The sequence below is a fragment of the Halyomorpha halys genome, unplaced genomic scaffold, assembly GCF_000696795.3.
Source record: "Halyomorpha halys isolate HHAL.00 unplaced genomic scaffold, Hhal_1.1 Scaffold1587.1, whole genome shotgun sequence".
Lineage (NCBI taxonomy): Eukaryota > Metazoa > Arthropoda > Insecta > Hemiptera > Pentatomidae > Halyomorpha > Halyomorpha halys.
In genome coordinates, this window is record NW_027114395.1 from 61,482 (window position 1) to 78,807 (window position 17,326).

The window sequence follows — 17,326 nt, forward strand, 5'->3', positions numbered from 1 at the left end:
CTGGAATCAGAAGATAAATCAAACTGCGGCTGTTTGTCAATATTTTTTTTTTAGATATATACATATATCTTCTAAAAATATTATTTTGAAATAAGCGTGAATAATTATTACCATCACGTTATTCTTTTCTAAATCAAAATAATATTTGATATTCATATCTTGGTTATAGTGGGCAACAACCCGCAGTTACAAAAAAAATAATTAAGTTTTGTTTTAATTCAATTTGAAACAATAATCATTGTTTATTGAAATTTTAGGTCACCTGACTTCTGTGACATGGACGATCGAACGAATCGGCTTCCAAAAAGGTTAGTTGGAGTAAAGTGGTGGTTTTTTTTCTTTCTTTTTTTTTTGTATTAAATGTCAAATGTCAAATACGAATAAAATGGAATATGCCATGCTAAGGTTTTCCGTCTTGATTGCTTATTGTTATTGTTATTGTTATTGTTATTTAGTTTAAATGTATAGTATTTGTTGTATTAATGTAAGTGTATATTTATATTGTTTGCAACGCTATGTGTTATAAATTATTTAGGTAAATAGATTATTCTATTTATAAATAATCTATATGTTCATATGTGTGTGTGTGTACTGCGACTGGACTAATTTAATACTTAAGGAAATACAAAATAAACATTTATATAGGGTAAATTACAAATTACAATGCAACGATAAAATTTATTTCTTAATTTTGATTGAAAAGTTCGTTTCAATTTGGAAATAATGATATTTTATAGTAATGGAGACCCCTAATTTTTATATGTCATGTAGGTTCTTATAAATCTTTATAAACCATTTATGACCGTCTTTAATCATTTCCAATACTCCTATTTTATGATATAAAATATTTTAAAATAGACATACACGTGGTTCACATAGATATCGTATTAAAAATTAAAATTATAATCTGCCCCGCTACAATCCATGAATGGTTAAGGGTGCAGTGATTTGTAAGGAAGCACTGTTACTAGACCAACGGTCGTGCAAGGAAGTGATTTGGTGGGAATAACGCTGGACATTCAGATTTTTGCCCAATTAAGGGTACCAAATTTATTAGGCTGGATGGAACCCAGGAGGGCAAAAGAACCTACAGGGTTGACTCACGGCTACAATGTAACAGAAAACAATTTTCTGTCCAGCTGGATTCGAACCCGAGTCTTTGGAATAAGTAGCATCGTGCCTTACCACAGTGCCACCGCGCATCCAAACATATAGTATAAAGAGGTGAAATTTCATATACTCTTATTAAGAATGAAAAACTTAAAAAATATATAAGTATATCTAATAAAATGGGATCTTTGTCATATTTGCCTGATTCCATGAAAGTTGTCCTGGTGTCAAAGAGGGGCGATTTTCTAATGCCAACCTAGAGCTCAAATTTTTTTGTTATGCTGTCTAAGATTTCCCTTATATTAATTCATACTGTTTTCTATCTAAGAACAATCCAATATATTTATGGGGCTTATTTCTGGTCTTAGGATACTCTCTCATCAATAGAAGTGTGAGAGATAATGAGCATATGGGCTATCGACCAATGGTAGGTGTAACATCAAACCGAGAATAGCAAAGCCCGATATGATTGGAGCATGATGACGACTTTCGCCTGATTGCCCTTTGTGCAGCCAATTACACGTTTCCACGTTGCACTATCAACCGCAATTGCTTCTTGTTTCCATTCATTGCTTCACATTACTGGTTCACTTTTTGCTTTGTAGCATAATTATCGGTTAGCGTTTTACAAAGGATTCTTCGTTAGGTTCTTTTTTTCTTCTGTAATTTACTTTTCCAATATCCAGGCTGGTCCAACAAAACCATTTGGCAAATGAAGGAATTCGTGTTCCATCGCCCGGGATCTCCTGCCCCATAAGCCCTTCATTAATTACAACGGTTAAAATAAATTCAAATAAAGAGTTAAAGTAGAGTGACAGTCAGAGGCAGAGAGAGAGAGTGAGAGAAGGGTGGGGGGATGGTAGGAGCCCTAATTACAGAATTAGATTCCAAGTCCTCCAGAGCCTAACTTTCTTTTAATTTAATAAAGACTTAACTTGTTATTTGAACTCAGCCTCCGGCTTAAGAATTGTAAACATCTTTGTTTGCCTTTTCTCCGTCTCCTTATTCTCCGTCTTGTCTAATCTCTCTCTTTTTTAACCAACGCCCTTCTCTCGGCTTTCTTCCCGTAACAGTTCTACAAACAGTAGTTATTCATCGTCTCAAAATTCTGGTAGAGGTGGGATCATTTATTTTTGTACTTGCCTTGACTTCTATACCTATAAATGAAATATATTAGGAATACTTGTATCAGAAATTTCGAATGGGAGAAGAAGATAGTGGGGGCAGTATAGTATTATTGAATATAAAAAAGTGAAATTTATTTTATTTCCTGTCGACGCTTCCCCCTAAATTTCAAGCCTTTATCAGAGCTAAAAAAATAAACGAGATAAAAACCATATTGTAGAAATTACAAAAAACAGTAAGATATTTATAAGGAAACACATGGTACTAAAATAAGAAGAATTGTAATATTGCGAAGGTATATATATATAATGAATGGTATTGTACACAAAAAGGCAGCAATCATTAAAAATATTTAAAGAAATAAATTAAAATAATTAAATTACGAAGAAGATGGTCAGGGTTGCGATCAAAAGAGAAACAAATATAGTTGTTAACTATTTCTTCATAATTTGAAATTATACGGAATTATTTATATAAATATAAAATAAATAAAAATCAAATAGTGTAAAAAAAAAATTGAAATTAACTTGATAAAAAATAAGTGAGACTGCATTATCCACAGCGTCATTCAGTGTTTCATTTATTTGTGTTCATTATTACTCCACTGAAGGAGTACCCTAACCACCCCCGAACACTTTTCCAATAACATTTCATTTATGGCTTGAGAAGTCAAAGCTACTACTACAAAAATTATTTTAAAAATTACTCCACCTCTTCTCGAATTTATAGTCGATGAATAACTACAGTGCTTGTTTTACTCGTAATACTTTCTTTTAGTACCATTTGATATTTGTTTCGTAAAAAATTAAGGACGTGGCTACTCACCAGAATATTCTTGTGAACAGAGGACAAATTTTAACTAATGTTAATTTTCCAATTTCGCGTTTGAACACTAGAACTGGGTCATAGTTGTTGCATACGTTATTCTAAAAGGAAATGAAAATATGCAAAAAAGGATATCCCCAGTTAGCTATATAAGATTGACGAGTTGAATCCCGAACCAGCCCAACATTTGCATACATAGGACACTACTAGCATTGCGGCCGGACGACCCAGTTCCTGCTTGATAACGACACCGACCTTTATAGGTTTCGTGTTGATATTAAGCCAGATACAGCGCGGCTATCTAATCCACAGCTCTAACTATAAAGCTAATTATACTGAACGCTCCGGCAATATTGGACCTGTATATATTCAAATTGGTTCGGGTATTGAGATAAGCACTTGTTGACATATCCCTAGCAGTCCACGAACGACTGTTTATAGGGCGTTATCATTTCAGCAGTGTGTAGTTTCAGTCCTGGTCATAATATGCTATCTCACGGGGCAAATTTGTTCTATCTGTTTGAGAACCATTATGAGCGCTCATAATTCCCCAAATGAAACCTTTAAGCCAGTTGTGATCCTATTCGATTTGAACTAGTGGTTGTATTAATTAGAATAAATCAGTTTCTGTCATGCTTCGTTCCGTTTAGACATGCTCATGCGATTTTACCATATACATGTGAAGAAAATAATTATCATACATATAATGATATTATTAAGGAACGTTGAACAGCATTAATCACTCAGTATAAATTAACCTGGCATACAAGCTTGTTCCCTTTTTACGTATCACAAAATGTACATCGGAGATTCAACATAATGACTCATTACAAAACTATGTTGAAAAATTCAAAAAAATAAAATGGAACCATATCGATACGGATTTTTTTTGTGAACACAATGATCTATACCATTTATTTTAGTAGTCATAGTTTTAAATCTACACTTACTTGACAAACGCTCTTAACGTCCAATTCACTACAAAACATTAGTATACACTACCATAATCAGACCAATTTGGACATATGGAATTGAGCTTTGGGGCTCCACCAAACCATCAAATTCTTCCCGCATCCAATCGTTACAATCCAAAATCCTACGTAAAATCCTTGATGCTCCTTATTACGTCACAAATAAACTGATTCACAAAGACCTTAACATCCCATTCATTGCTTCGTTGCAGATTTGACCCAAAACAGATATGCGTCTTTTCATTCCAAACTCCTTAACCGTCCTCACCCATTAATTCTTAATCTTTCCCTTAATCCTTAACAATCCCTGATAATCCTCCGAGGCGTCTGAAAAGAAGATGGCCACGGGACCTTCTAATTTAAATTAATGTTTGAAGTACCTCCAATGGGTGGTTCCTTCCCAAGATTTTCAAGTGTATATGAAACCTACAACATATTTACCTATTGTATTATTTTGTACAGTTGTAAATTACATCAAATAAATAATTTTAAAAAAATTAAATTTTAATGAAATAAAATAAACACCTTAAACTAAAATATATTTATCAACGAAGGGAGCTATTCTATCCTGGAAAGCAAGTAGAAACGTTGTTTGCTTTTAAATTATACCTTTCTTCACCGTAACCTTGACCATCTTCCTACAATTATGTTCTTATTCAAATGAAAATATTTTTCATTTAATTTATTATATTTGCAAATATAATATCTTAATAAAACCCTGCGGACACCTTTGTAGCATTATATGTTAAGTGAGCGAGCGCAGTGAGCAGTTGTGTTAAATTGTGGTTATGATCTAATTAAAGCAATGATAGTTGTAATAACTGTCATTGTTGCCTATAAATCAAGGGGTGAAATTATTGCCCGGGTGATAAGTAAGCAACAAAAAAAAAACAACATTTGTCAACATAATTTTGATTTTTTATCATCATCAACATATGATTTTATGTTCCGATATTCACATTGTTAATAGTCCAATTTATCTTTATTTTAAACTCATGCGTTTACCAAGATACTGTGGCAATTTTAAGAATTACTGGATACATTTAATAGTAGATTTTTGGTATATTTTGGTGGGGTTTTTTTTTTTTTTCAGTTTCACATTTTGAAGTAACCGCTATTAATATTCTGACTTTTACAACGAACAATTGAATTTCTTCAGCAATTAACACTTACACAAGTGAGAATGGACCCGCTTAAAGACGATCCTCTACTTTTTGCTCTGTGGCCGAAAAACAATGGAGCAAGCAGTTCCAACAGATTGCCGCGGCTTGACCTTGCTTTGTTCCGGAAGACTAATTTAAATGGAGGATGCGGGCGTGGGGGTCGACTGTCCCACGGTCTCCTAGAGTTTCACCTGTTATTATCATGTCATGTGCGCCATGGTAATTCGAACCCCCGCCTCCCCCTAGGCATCTTATCCAAGTATTGTTCCAACTCGAGGAGCGAGATAAGACTGCAGCTGAGTCCCAGATTAAAAGGCAACACAGCGGGGAGCCAGGACTTTGGAAGTAATAAAGAGGGTTGGTCCTTTTGTCTTCCCAGGGCAATCCTTTTGAGATATATATATCTCTGGTCCGCATTATTCTCTAAGTGCTGTTCTTTGCTCAGAAGAGTATTTAAAACATAAAACACAATTCTATTCCTTGTATTTAATATAAATTATCAATGTCGTTATTTTTGTTTTATATCATGAGCACATTATTGGTGTTAGGAACTCATATATTTGTATTTTAGTTGGGTTTTTTTTCACAATTATTTTTTCAAGCAAAAACAAAACCTTTCTAAGGTATGTGAGCAAGTGTGTTTTTGGAACAAGAGAGTAACATATTTTTTTAAAAATAGTTCAGGGCTTTTGACAGTTCTGCCTACTGACTAGGCTAGTACCATTTTTTTATAACGGAGAACCATTATAAAAGCAGGACATGTGTTGATCTTTTTTTCTGGTTATTTTACCTCCTCATTTTGATAGCATGACTGGCCATGCTGTTATTATAGCAATTAAGCATAATGCATCAAAGTTGGAGATTTTTTCCAATATTTTTAGGATGAATGGATATTTATAATTATAAGTTATAAACAAACCAGTCTCAAACTAGAATTCAAATTATATATATGTAATAATATTACATTGATAATATCCATTGTCTCAAACTGTTTATTTTCTTATTATTCCTCTCTTACGTTTCGGCCTTTCCGCCCATTCTCAAGCATAACTTATTCTAAGTATCACAACCACTATGCTGTCAAAATATTGCCGGCTATTCTGCCTTTCTCAGTTTATATTTTCGTTTGTCAATCTATTTCTCATCTATTTAATTCACTTTTTGTAATATTATTCCATTTACACTTTATAATATCTTTAATGCTTGGTCATAAAGACCTTAATTCCAACCGGTAGCTCTGATTTGGCGCTTTAATACGACATAATCTCCAAATGCTCGATAAATGACTCAAGTCCTTATGACCGCGCATCGAAGATATAATCTTATCATTCCAATATCATAAAGTTGAACGTAGGAGTGGAATAATAAGAAAACAAACAGATTATTACATATATTATTTAAATTACTGAGATCTAAGCTAAAATATTGCAAGTTAAAACTTGCAAATATGTATAGTAACAGTAATTGTACCTTTTTTTTATAATTTTCAGTTTACTTGTATTTGATTCTTTTTCATTTTTTATTAGAAGTTAGTCACCTTATGATTTATAATTTGATATATAGTTTTATTTCTATTTTATATATTCTGTTAATTATTATTGTTATTTTTTATCTTATGAAATTCATAATTATAATCATACTTATGATGGTTAATAATTTCATGTTTCTTTTGAATTTTTTTTAATTTACTCCTAGGCTCTACATCATAATTCTGTAATACCTGTCATGTTATTATAAAGGTCCCAGGATAAATAAAGAATGTTATTATTATTATATTTACCTCTTAAACTTTTTGTGGTAGGGTAAGAGCGAATGTGACCAAATCCTGAGACCATTTTATAATTTGAATTTTATGTTTTTTTCAAATATAATAACTTGTTGTTTAATGTAATAAAAAAATAACTCCCTTTTACAAAATTGACAGAAAAAAAGTGATTTGCTTATTTAAATTTTGACCAATTCAAAATATTATTACTGGTCTGTAATTCAGGAAAGATAGACTTCACCCTCTTGTCCTGACAGCTGTTGAGTAAAAACACAAGCAGAATAAAAGTTATTTCTTGACATATCTGCTTACTTGCACATACATCGGGACTTTTTCAATTATAAAATAAACCAACTAATTATTTAAAAGTTTTTCTGTAGAGAGGCATATTTGACACATTTATTCACAAAGCTACGCATCTCCATCTTAAAAATTAAATTAAGAACAGCCTACCGAAGTCTAACATAAAAATGAGGTCTGCACTTGCCCCGACTTACTTAACTACATTGATATTATTAGTGGGAATACTAGTAATGAGTCAGAATGTTCCAAAATTAGTATTTTACAAGCAACGGCTTCTTTGTAAACTAATTTTTCGGAACTTTGGATCTGAAAATTGGTCATTGTTTTATCTTGTTTATTTAAATTTATCTTGTGAAGTATAAAATAATTTTCCAATTCATATTTTTAAGAATAATAAAAATTAAATAAAAACACATTGGCCAGTTTGTGGGATGATACAAAATCATGAAAGCTATGATGGATGATGAGCTGATCCATCACAACCACGTTAGTATGGGTAAATATTTGTTGAAGTATTAATTCATTGGACCTCTGAGGATTATTTGAAAAAGGCGAACAACGTATTTAATTAATTATCATAACGATTACTATCATTTAAGTCCCTTTCGTCGGCCTAAGACTCCCATTGGAATCCTATTCAGCCTTTTGTCGTACGGGGGGTTATCAATCTGTTCTAACCATGGTGGGGAGTCAAATTTTTCATTTTGTGGGACCGCCACTCAATGAAAAAAGTCAACCCCCCAGGCCGGATTTGACCCAGCGCCGTCCGCAGAACTCAGATTGATAGACCTGTCCCTAGCCACCTGAGCTATGGACGTATCCAAGTATTATTTCCAGTTTAAATAAAATAATGAATAATACGACAATCATATCTTGTGGAGACTATACGGCAATTAATATTTTAGGAGATCACGAGTTGTTTCTTTATACGATCTTCAGATTAAAAGTCGATTCCTGAATTTTCGATTTCAGTAATATATAATGGTTGCTAGGGAACTTTTAAAGAACAGTTATTATGACCGCAATTAAAGTCAGAGAGACTTAAAAGGGATTTAACTGAGGATGGAATAGGATATAACTATCTTCCCTATTGCACCAGATGTCGACGATATTCTTGAAAAGACTACATTTAATTATGGGATAATAAAGGAAAATGAGCGGGTTCAAATCGACCCAGCAGCAAAGATAGCTTCTTCCAATATAGTATTCATACTTAGCCTCTTGGGAGGAATAAGAGTTTAAACGTGGCCCTAACAGCGGCTCCCTTATTGGATCCCGAGGAATCTCGGCAAGATATGAAGAAAGTTTTTTATAGACCGTAATGTCGTCGAAGAGTGAGACATATTGGAAGCCAACATCTGCTCTTGTAACCAGCCTCATCTCGGTCCCCTCCTGCTTCATGTCACACCAACTTCCTAATTGTTTTCCGACCGATTATTATTACTTCCTATGCGGTATATTTATAATATCATGATACCGATATTTGATACCAGTATATGTGTATATATATATATCTGTTAATTAAATGCTGATAAACGTTTCACAAATTCTGGCATCTACAGGGCTGAAAACTACTATTTATTAATTTAAGTATAATTTATTTTAAAATTCGTAATTTCCTATCAAAAACGTTGAAAACTCCTGAACGTAGAATTCAGAATTACAATTGATGTACCTGTTACTTTTAACTAAAGATAATATGGAATAAATAATAATCAAAAACAAAAAATTATAACGAAAAGTAGATTTTTTACAACTTTTTTTATAATTATCTACAATCATGCTTTTTTATCAATAAATTTTTTTTTTTATAATCCTAACATTTTCTTGAGACTGGTTAATATTGTTTAAATGAGTAAAATTTTATCCATTTCAGTCTCAAAACATATTTAACCAATTTACAAGTCTGACTTTTCGGCCAATACGGCCATTCTCACGGACAATCTTAATACAATTTTAGAACTGAATAATTTAAAAATCAACTTCATGCTGGATATTCTGTCCAGGTCAATCCAACAAATTACCCTAATTAGTCAATTTTCACATTAAAATTAAATCACTGTCACCTTCTTTGTTAAAAATTTATCATAACAATCCTTGTATCATTGTATTTTGAATGTCCCTGAGGATGTATGAATGTATTTCGAATTCACCGAAACGTCGGCCTTATATAGAGAATAAATATGTTTTCAGAATAAAGTGGGTAAAATTTGATTTATTTAAAAAAAATTATTTATTATTACACTATAGTTCATTATTTCGAAAATCTATATGAACTGACGCATATTTGATATTAAAACTACTGTCTGTAAGAGCTTTAACAAAAAAATATTTTAAAGTTTTTTTTTCACTTTAATAATTCCAAAACAGTTTATATATGTACCCAGTCTTCAGAAGGAGGTATTGTCTTGTTCTATCACGAAGGTTCATTGTCGAAAATGAAATGATGGACTGACCAAAAATGTTTTTAATTTTTCTCTTTACATGACATACTCTTTTTTTCTTAGTTTCACAACATCGTTTTGAACAGAAACAACTCGAGCTCATGAGTTGTCTCTTCGGATGCTTGATAAAAGTTTACTTTTATTTTTATAACATTCCAAACTTTTCACTAAAAATAGTGAGTTGTTATTATTCAAAATAACAATACAACTTGAAATTTCCTCTATAACTATTTTTTATTCAACAATTTCAATCGTTGCTAGCCGTTGTATGAGCCGGGATCTGCGGGGACGAGACAGATGTCAGCAATACTAATGAGCCGTCAGAGGCACGTCTGGAGTGATCTACGCTCCCTAATAGATCTGCTATGCTCCCGGCTCCTAGCGATATTTCATCCCGGCGAATCACATTATTCTGTCCGAGAGCCGGTACAACACCTTCCCAGTACTGTCGCCTCGGGAACAGATGCCTTCTTCTCACCATTAGTTGGTGTCATATCAAATGGTCTCTGGCTCTTGTTGAAGTAAGATTTTTCATCATGACAGTATCACACTCGAGGCGCTGCTGAAACAAAAAGAAAAAAAAAAGTGAGGAAAAACTCCCTGGGAACAATGATAGCTTCCCTCTCTCTCTCTTTTCTTTTTTTTTTTTCTTTCCCACCCCTTGAAGATCTCTGGATTTCCCTTTATTATGGTTATCCGAGAAAAATGATTAATTTTGGCTGCCTCGTAGAAGGCTTTGTATTTTAGAAGTCATTACTCTTCTAAGAATATATGAATAGTTATTATATTTCGTTCCATTTTATTTATATTTATTAATTTTCATTAATATGAACACTAATGCATCTGTAAGGCTAAGTTATATGTGATGTCATCATCATTTTTGAATTAATGTTTGTATTAATATAGTGGAAAAAAGATGTTCTTCTATTTGTCTCCGGGCAAAATAATATCTGGGTTAACCAAATCCAGTTCATATCGTTCTAATATAAAGTTTATTGCTGCAGGTCAAATTCAAAACTCGTTGCTTGATATATACAATAGATAGTTTTAAATTATTTAGATACGTAAAAGAATGAGCTTCATTTTACTAAGAATAAAATTCATTTGAATTTAATTAAAAATATATGTGAATATAATATGCTGTTAATAATGAAATGTTTATAACAAACACTGAAATATTTATACTTGATACTATAGTTTGTCTATTCAAGATCTAATGAAAGAAATTGATCCGAATTTCAACATCACCGATATAAGGAAGGTATACACTCAGGAACTCCATTAAAATGCTCCTAGGTTATTGAAGGATTTTATATTCGGTATACAGCATATATACCTAGACAATGGTTTGTAATAATAAGGAAAATATTCTCCATTTTACATTGCGCTTTATCATCCTGAGTAAACTAATTTTTTATTGAGAACCATGTCATAGGAGTAAACTTGAACGAAAAAAATTCCAGTCAGTCTCGTAGTTGGTTTACAACGGCTGTTGTGTGTGTGTTAAAGTGGCCTGTAATTTAGTACTAAGTCAAGTGAGGGCCTGGTACCCGTCAAAGAGGTCTGGATCCTATCCTAGTCAACTTGCCCCAGTCTTTTATCTTACGTTCCGGAATTTACTCTTCGTCGTTTCTTCACACCCTAAAGGTCCCTGTACTCTTAGGCTAACATGTCTCTTTAATTGTATTTAAATCCTTTTTTTGTGTTGGCTGATCCTGAGTGTTTTTTTTTTTTGTTTCTCCAGAACAGGTGAAGTTCCTGTTCGATTCCTTAGTGGTCTACATTAATTCCAATGGCCTGAGTAACTGTACTTTAGTGTCTTGGAGGAACTAGTTGATGGTTTTAACTGTAGACTCCTTTTTATTTATTTTTGTTTTTTTTTGTGCTCGGAATTCAAATGAGGAAAAACATGATGACTGAAGTAATTAAACTTTTGAAATATATACTCCGTCACCTCTTTAAACATTATACATTCTGTAGTAGTTTATCTTATTTTTATTTCTTGATTTTTTATTTATAGTATTCTATCTCTTACTCCATTTATCTCATCGCCTCCGAAAGCAGGAAAGTTAAGTTTCAAGCAAGAAATGAAAATATTTTGTCGTCGTTTTACGTTTTAAAGGCATCAAGCGACATAATTTTTTTTTGTCTATCTATGCCATGTTTGTGTTCCGACATAATCGATGGAATCATTAATCCCATTTTCCTTAAATTAATTATTAATACAACAACTATTAATTAACAATAAATGTACGGTATCTATTTTGTTTTAACCAGCCCATTTTTTTTAATACTTATAATCTTTCTTTTTATTTTACAGGAGAAAGTAGTATTTATTTTTCATTTTTTTTATTAATATCTTATCTAACTCAGTAGGAGCAATGGTAAATCTGTCACATTTGTATATAAACTTTTGATCAATTTAAACAGTTTATTAATTATTAATATTAGTTCCTTGATATTCTTAACAGTTGTTAACACACAAATATTATTTATCAATTATGTAAAAACAATAACGCTTAATATTATAATAATAAAGCTAAAAAATCAATAAATTTTGATGTTAAAATACTGCCACATTTTCGTTTATTTTAGCTAGAATTGAAATTCTGTTGCTAAGTGGTTTAGCCTAAATTAATGTAAATATTTTACCCAATCTGAAATGACCGGTTAACGAATGCTTACTATTTGAATTTAATAACAGGAAAAGTGCAGTTGCAAATCCCCGGTCCTTTTTTGCATAAAACAACATGAATGTTTAATGCGAAAATTGTATTTGTTCACACCGCACGGGCGCTATGCAAATTCTTCGGGATTTCAAATAGATCATGACTACGAAGATCAATATAAATGCAAATAACCCATGAGAGTTATTACACATCGGAAATAATAAAGCTGAAATATCAGTTCGTTGATTATCCTTACCAGAGAATAATAGGTAACTCCATCCTACCTTTTTCTTTAAATTTTTTATTAAAATATTCAATTTTTTTAAAGAACATATTTAATTGTATCTTTATATACAAATGATTATTTCTGAAGTAAGAGTTATTAATATATATATTTTTTATTTCACAAAATATACATTTCAAATAATTACTTATAAATTGTTGTTCAGTACCAATTCTTGAAAACATTGACTCCAAATTTATTTGCAAAAATACCACGTTTTTACACATTTTTCTAAAAATATTTAAAGTTGTAGAAGAATGTAGTCGAATCAAGTCCCTTCATTTGTCAAAAGGAGTATTCTCACAATCATTACAGTCTAATTTCACAATACCCTCCGCGGGTATGAAGTTGTCATGGCAACGATTTGAACACAAACCTATGTAAGATTTTTATTATTTACGATATGCATCATGTACTTTCTCACTGCTCCATTTCTTTGGGTCGTTATCTGAAGTTATAAAGTCCCTATCTAACACAATATGATTTTTTCAGATCGGACAGTTAGTTTAGAAAATTGCTCAGCCTCCACTGGATCATTACCGGTGAGAGAAATGCGTTGGGATCTCTAAGAGACCTTTATGTTTATTTTCTTTATCCTTCTGTTTGTATATATTTAGAGAGAGATTTTTTTTTTTTATTTATTTATTTATTTTTATTCTTATGTTATTTTATTTTATCATGAATGTAATCAGTTATCACTATTAATTATTGCCAAACAACTGTGGCAGATTGTAATGTTTATCAATAAATACAAATTCTGGGAATCGTTGCCTTTAAACAAGCCATAACAATAAACTCTTCATCATATGTATTGATAAAGGTGTCTCATTTTCGAATTTTAATATTTTATGTACCTTGGGAAATAAAGATGAGAAAACCGGTTCACAAAACCTCTGAGTTGAGAAAGCATTCACGATGAACTCGTGAACGAAACCGGGTTTATCGATGCTTGGAAGTGGATTTAAAGGACTAAAAATCTGTTGAAATGAATCCGCTCCCACTTTTCCGACTCCTGAATTTCTTCTCCTTTACTGTCCCGAGGAACGAAATTTATTACCGGGATTCCCTTTCTCTAGCGCCCTCTTCGTCCTTTATTACTTGGCCCATGAGGTTCGTCCAGAAATCCGTTTATCCGCAGCCCCTCCCGGCCATTATTACATCAAAGGAAACGAGATGAAATCTCGGTGATCGAGTTGGGAGTTTGTCAACATCCCACTTCCGACGACCCCTTTCGATCGTCATGGCTTTTCGACTTCCGCTCTCCTCCCCTCCACTTTGGAACATGTGTTCAATACTCATCGGCGAACGTGAGCTGAGAGATGGTATTACTCTTGGTTCATTTCGCTTCTGTATACCGGTCTGTCTTAGAACTTCCTCATCCTCGGGATTAATACTTGTAGTTGTGGGGAATGTCCGATATTGGACGCCCCAAAAGGCTGAAAATAACACCATCTTATGAGACGAGCCATGGTCATGAAGTTGCAATGGGAAATCGAATCATAAATTTTGAAGAGTAAAAATGAATTGCATCTATATATTTATTGTCTGTTTTAATTTGGAAAATATAGTGATTGGTAATATTAATAGGGACTATTATTATGTGATAGTACCTACTTACCTACCTATTACAGAAAAAAGTGTATAATAAATTATTTAAATTGTTGCTTTCGTAGATTTCATTGAATTATTTTCTATAACATGCTAGGCATAAAGTTTTCGTTTTTGAGCTAGTTTGTTAATATAAGCGCATACTGGCCATTTTTCGTGATATGGTTAGATGGACTCAGATAATAATAATAATCATAATAATCTTTATTTATTCTAGGATTGATCCCTTTAGAATGATATACAGGCGTTAAAATTAGACTTTAGAGTCTTAGAGTAAAGATGAAATTACTGTATAGAGATGAAATTACAAAACGTCATAAAATAAAACAAAACAATGAATTTGAAAAGATTCCAATAAATGGTACTTCCGTTTTTGTTTTTTTTGTCAAATTTTTTCACAATTACAAGACTTCCCCTTAACATATATATGAGCATATAAACGTAACTGAAAGTAAAAAAATTACAAAACTTTATGGCTTTAGCATTAACATTTCAAACAATATCAAATTTTAATATAAAACTGTGAAAATGCAAAAGCGATAATTCTTTCAAAATAATGTAGATTATTAAAATTTGAAATATTCACTAATCGATAATATGTTACGCAATGAACAATCCATTATAGCCATTTAATGCAAAAGAGCTAGCAGGAAAAAAGTTTTTCTTTTTCAAATTAATTATTATGTTTCTAACAAATGCCTAATAATAATTGTAATTTTTTTATTAATCCTGAAACCTAATAAAAATTCAACAGCCATCTCATATTATTAAATATAGCCAGTTTATGTTTGTGATGTGATTATATTACATAATCCAGGTTTATATATATTTTTTTATTTATATAACTTAATATTGGTTCTTATTTAAATTGAGTAGTGTGTTAATATGTACATATTTCTACCATGTAAATAATTGTATTAATAATTTTTAAACAAGAACTTATGAAAAAATATAAAGGCAATTATAGTTAAAGTTTAAAAAGAAGTCAATAAATTCAGTAATTTTTTAAGATATTCTCCACTTAGCCAGAAGTCGTTCAATGTTCCACTTTAGACTTGACATGAATGATTCAATATCAACCACCGGCCTTTGATTAGTTTAATAACCAGACCCATGTTAATAATTTACAAATAATAACAGGCGACCATCCAACCTGGACTGCTTGCGCGGTTGATCGCAAGCTCGCGTGCCTGATTGGTCCGCCAACGGAGCCCTCCCATTGGCTACAGGCATAAATATCTCAGTCCTAATTGACGTCGACTAATGAGGAGCTCACAGCTTCCGGTTTTTGTTGCTCCCAAAGCTTTTTACCTGACGCACCTCCTCCGTACATCCGGGGGTGGTTTTTGCCACTCCCTCCACCACCTTAACAAGGGGGAGCAAAGAGAGTTCTAATTCACTTCCGTGCGATATCTCCTCATATCTCTAATGAAGAAAGGAAAGAAGTGAGGAAATTTAGGCACGCAGCTGTTTAAAAATTAACCGAATTTAATTAAAGCCGAGAGATAAGAGATAATTTTACAAATTCTGTGCAATTAGGGACTAATTTATTTTACCCGTCAGAGCTTTTCTCGCTTCAGCTACTTTAAATTTTTCTCTTGTTAGATCCCTATTCCTTCTTTATCACAACAAATATTTAGGTGACAAAAATATTTCGAACATAAAGGAAAATTCCTAATTCATTTAAAATTAATATTGAAATCCCAAAATATAGTTTATTTGTATATTACTTTCGACAGGTCCCTCAATTTTTCTTGGAAAAAAAAAATACTGACTTTAAAACTTAAATTATCTTTCCCAATCTGGTTATTATTATTAAAAACTTTAATATATAAAACTATAATAAACCCGATATTATGTACATCTGTAATACAGATCTGTAAATGCAGAATTAATTCAAAAACATTCCAAAATGCAATATAAAGAAGCATAGATAAGCTATTCTCTTAGCAAATATGGTTGGTTAAACAATATTTTCTTTACAAATTCATAAACGTTTGTTTATAAATTCATCAGAATATAGAACGAAATCGAGAAATGTTTTAGTCAATTTCTTCTGTTTGATTCTAAATAGATTGTGAAGTCTTTGATTTCATATAAATTCAAGAAATAAAGTGGATAGCAATATTATAAGCATGGAAGCACATTTATACAGAAACAAAAGAAGACTCATCTTATAAGCTATATATATGGATTTTATATCACACTATATTCCATTTAAATAATCATCGGAAAATAGATTATTTATAATTTTATTATTTTTTTTTTAAATAATTCAAAGAGAATTTAAATATTAAAACTTAAATATCCAAATCTTATAAAAATTTGTTATAAGAAAATTTAACAGTAAACTGTTAAATATAATAATTATAATGGTCATGGATGAACATAAATGAAAGCGACAAAGCAAATTAAATAAAAATTAGTTTCATAAAACAGCTAAAATCCTCAAATAGTGAAATCTCATTTAAACTAAAATGTTGAATAAACATATTAACCAAAGAAGGTAATGACTTTATGTTTCAGATCCAGCAGCATAAAGTTATTAAAATAGTATAATACATATAATAATAGTAATATTATACATTTATATGTATAAAGTTATAGAAGCGAATATAGTGAAAATATTCTAATCAATTAGAAAGCATCGAAAACTACCCAATAAATAAAGCAAAACTTTGGACTTTTTTCTTTGAGTAATTTTTTTCCCTCTGTTTACACAAATAACTGGTCGAATGACCAATGAGTTTATTTGTCCCTATAAACCATTTATATACGGTCGGGAAAACATGACGAGGAAAAAGCGAATGAGTAAACAAACAAACCAAGTTTTAATCATGTTAATAATAAATCAGAACACTTGACGCCCTGATGGTATTAGCATAATTTCACGCCCCCCACGTTAGGCTGCCCTCATGACCTCCCAATAACATCTAATGCTAAATATGACATGGCGATTTTAACATATTCCTCTGATTAGCGCTTATATGGTGTTACAATGTCGCCCATGACTAATTAATGGGATGTTAAATCATTTATATTATTTCTCATTCTCAAATT

At 31.7% G+C, this 17,326-nt stretch overlaps 1 protein-coding gene across 3 annotated transcripts in view; it reads left to right on the forward strand.

Moving 5' to 3' along the window:
* Positions 1-257: 257 nt before the first annotated feature.
* The window catches only part of Ten-a (tenascin accessory), a gene marked incomplete at its 5' end in the record, with an annotated part of 236,476 nt that continues 219,407 nt past the window's right edge, over positions 258-17,326 (forward strand). For all 3 annotated transcript variants that reach the window (XM_014435458.3, XM_014435460.3, XM_014435459.3), the window contains 1 exon segment: positions 258-308. In XM_014435458.3, coding sequence (XP_014290944.3) covers positions 258-308 — 51 coding nt within the window.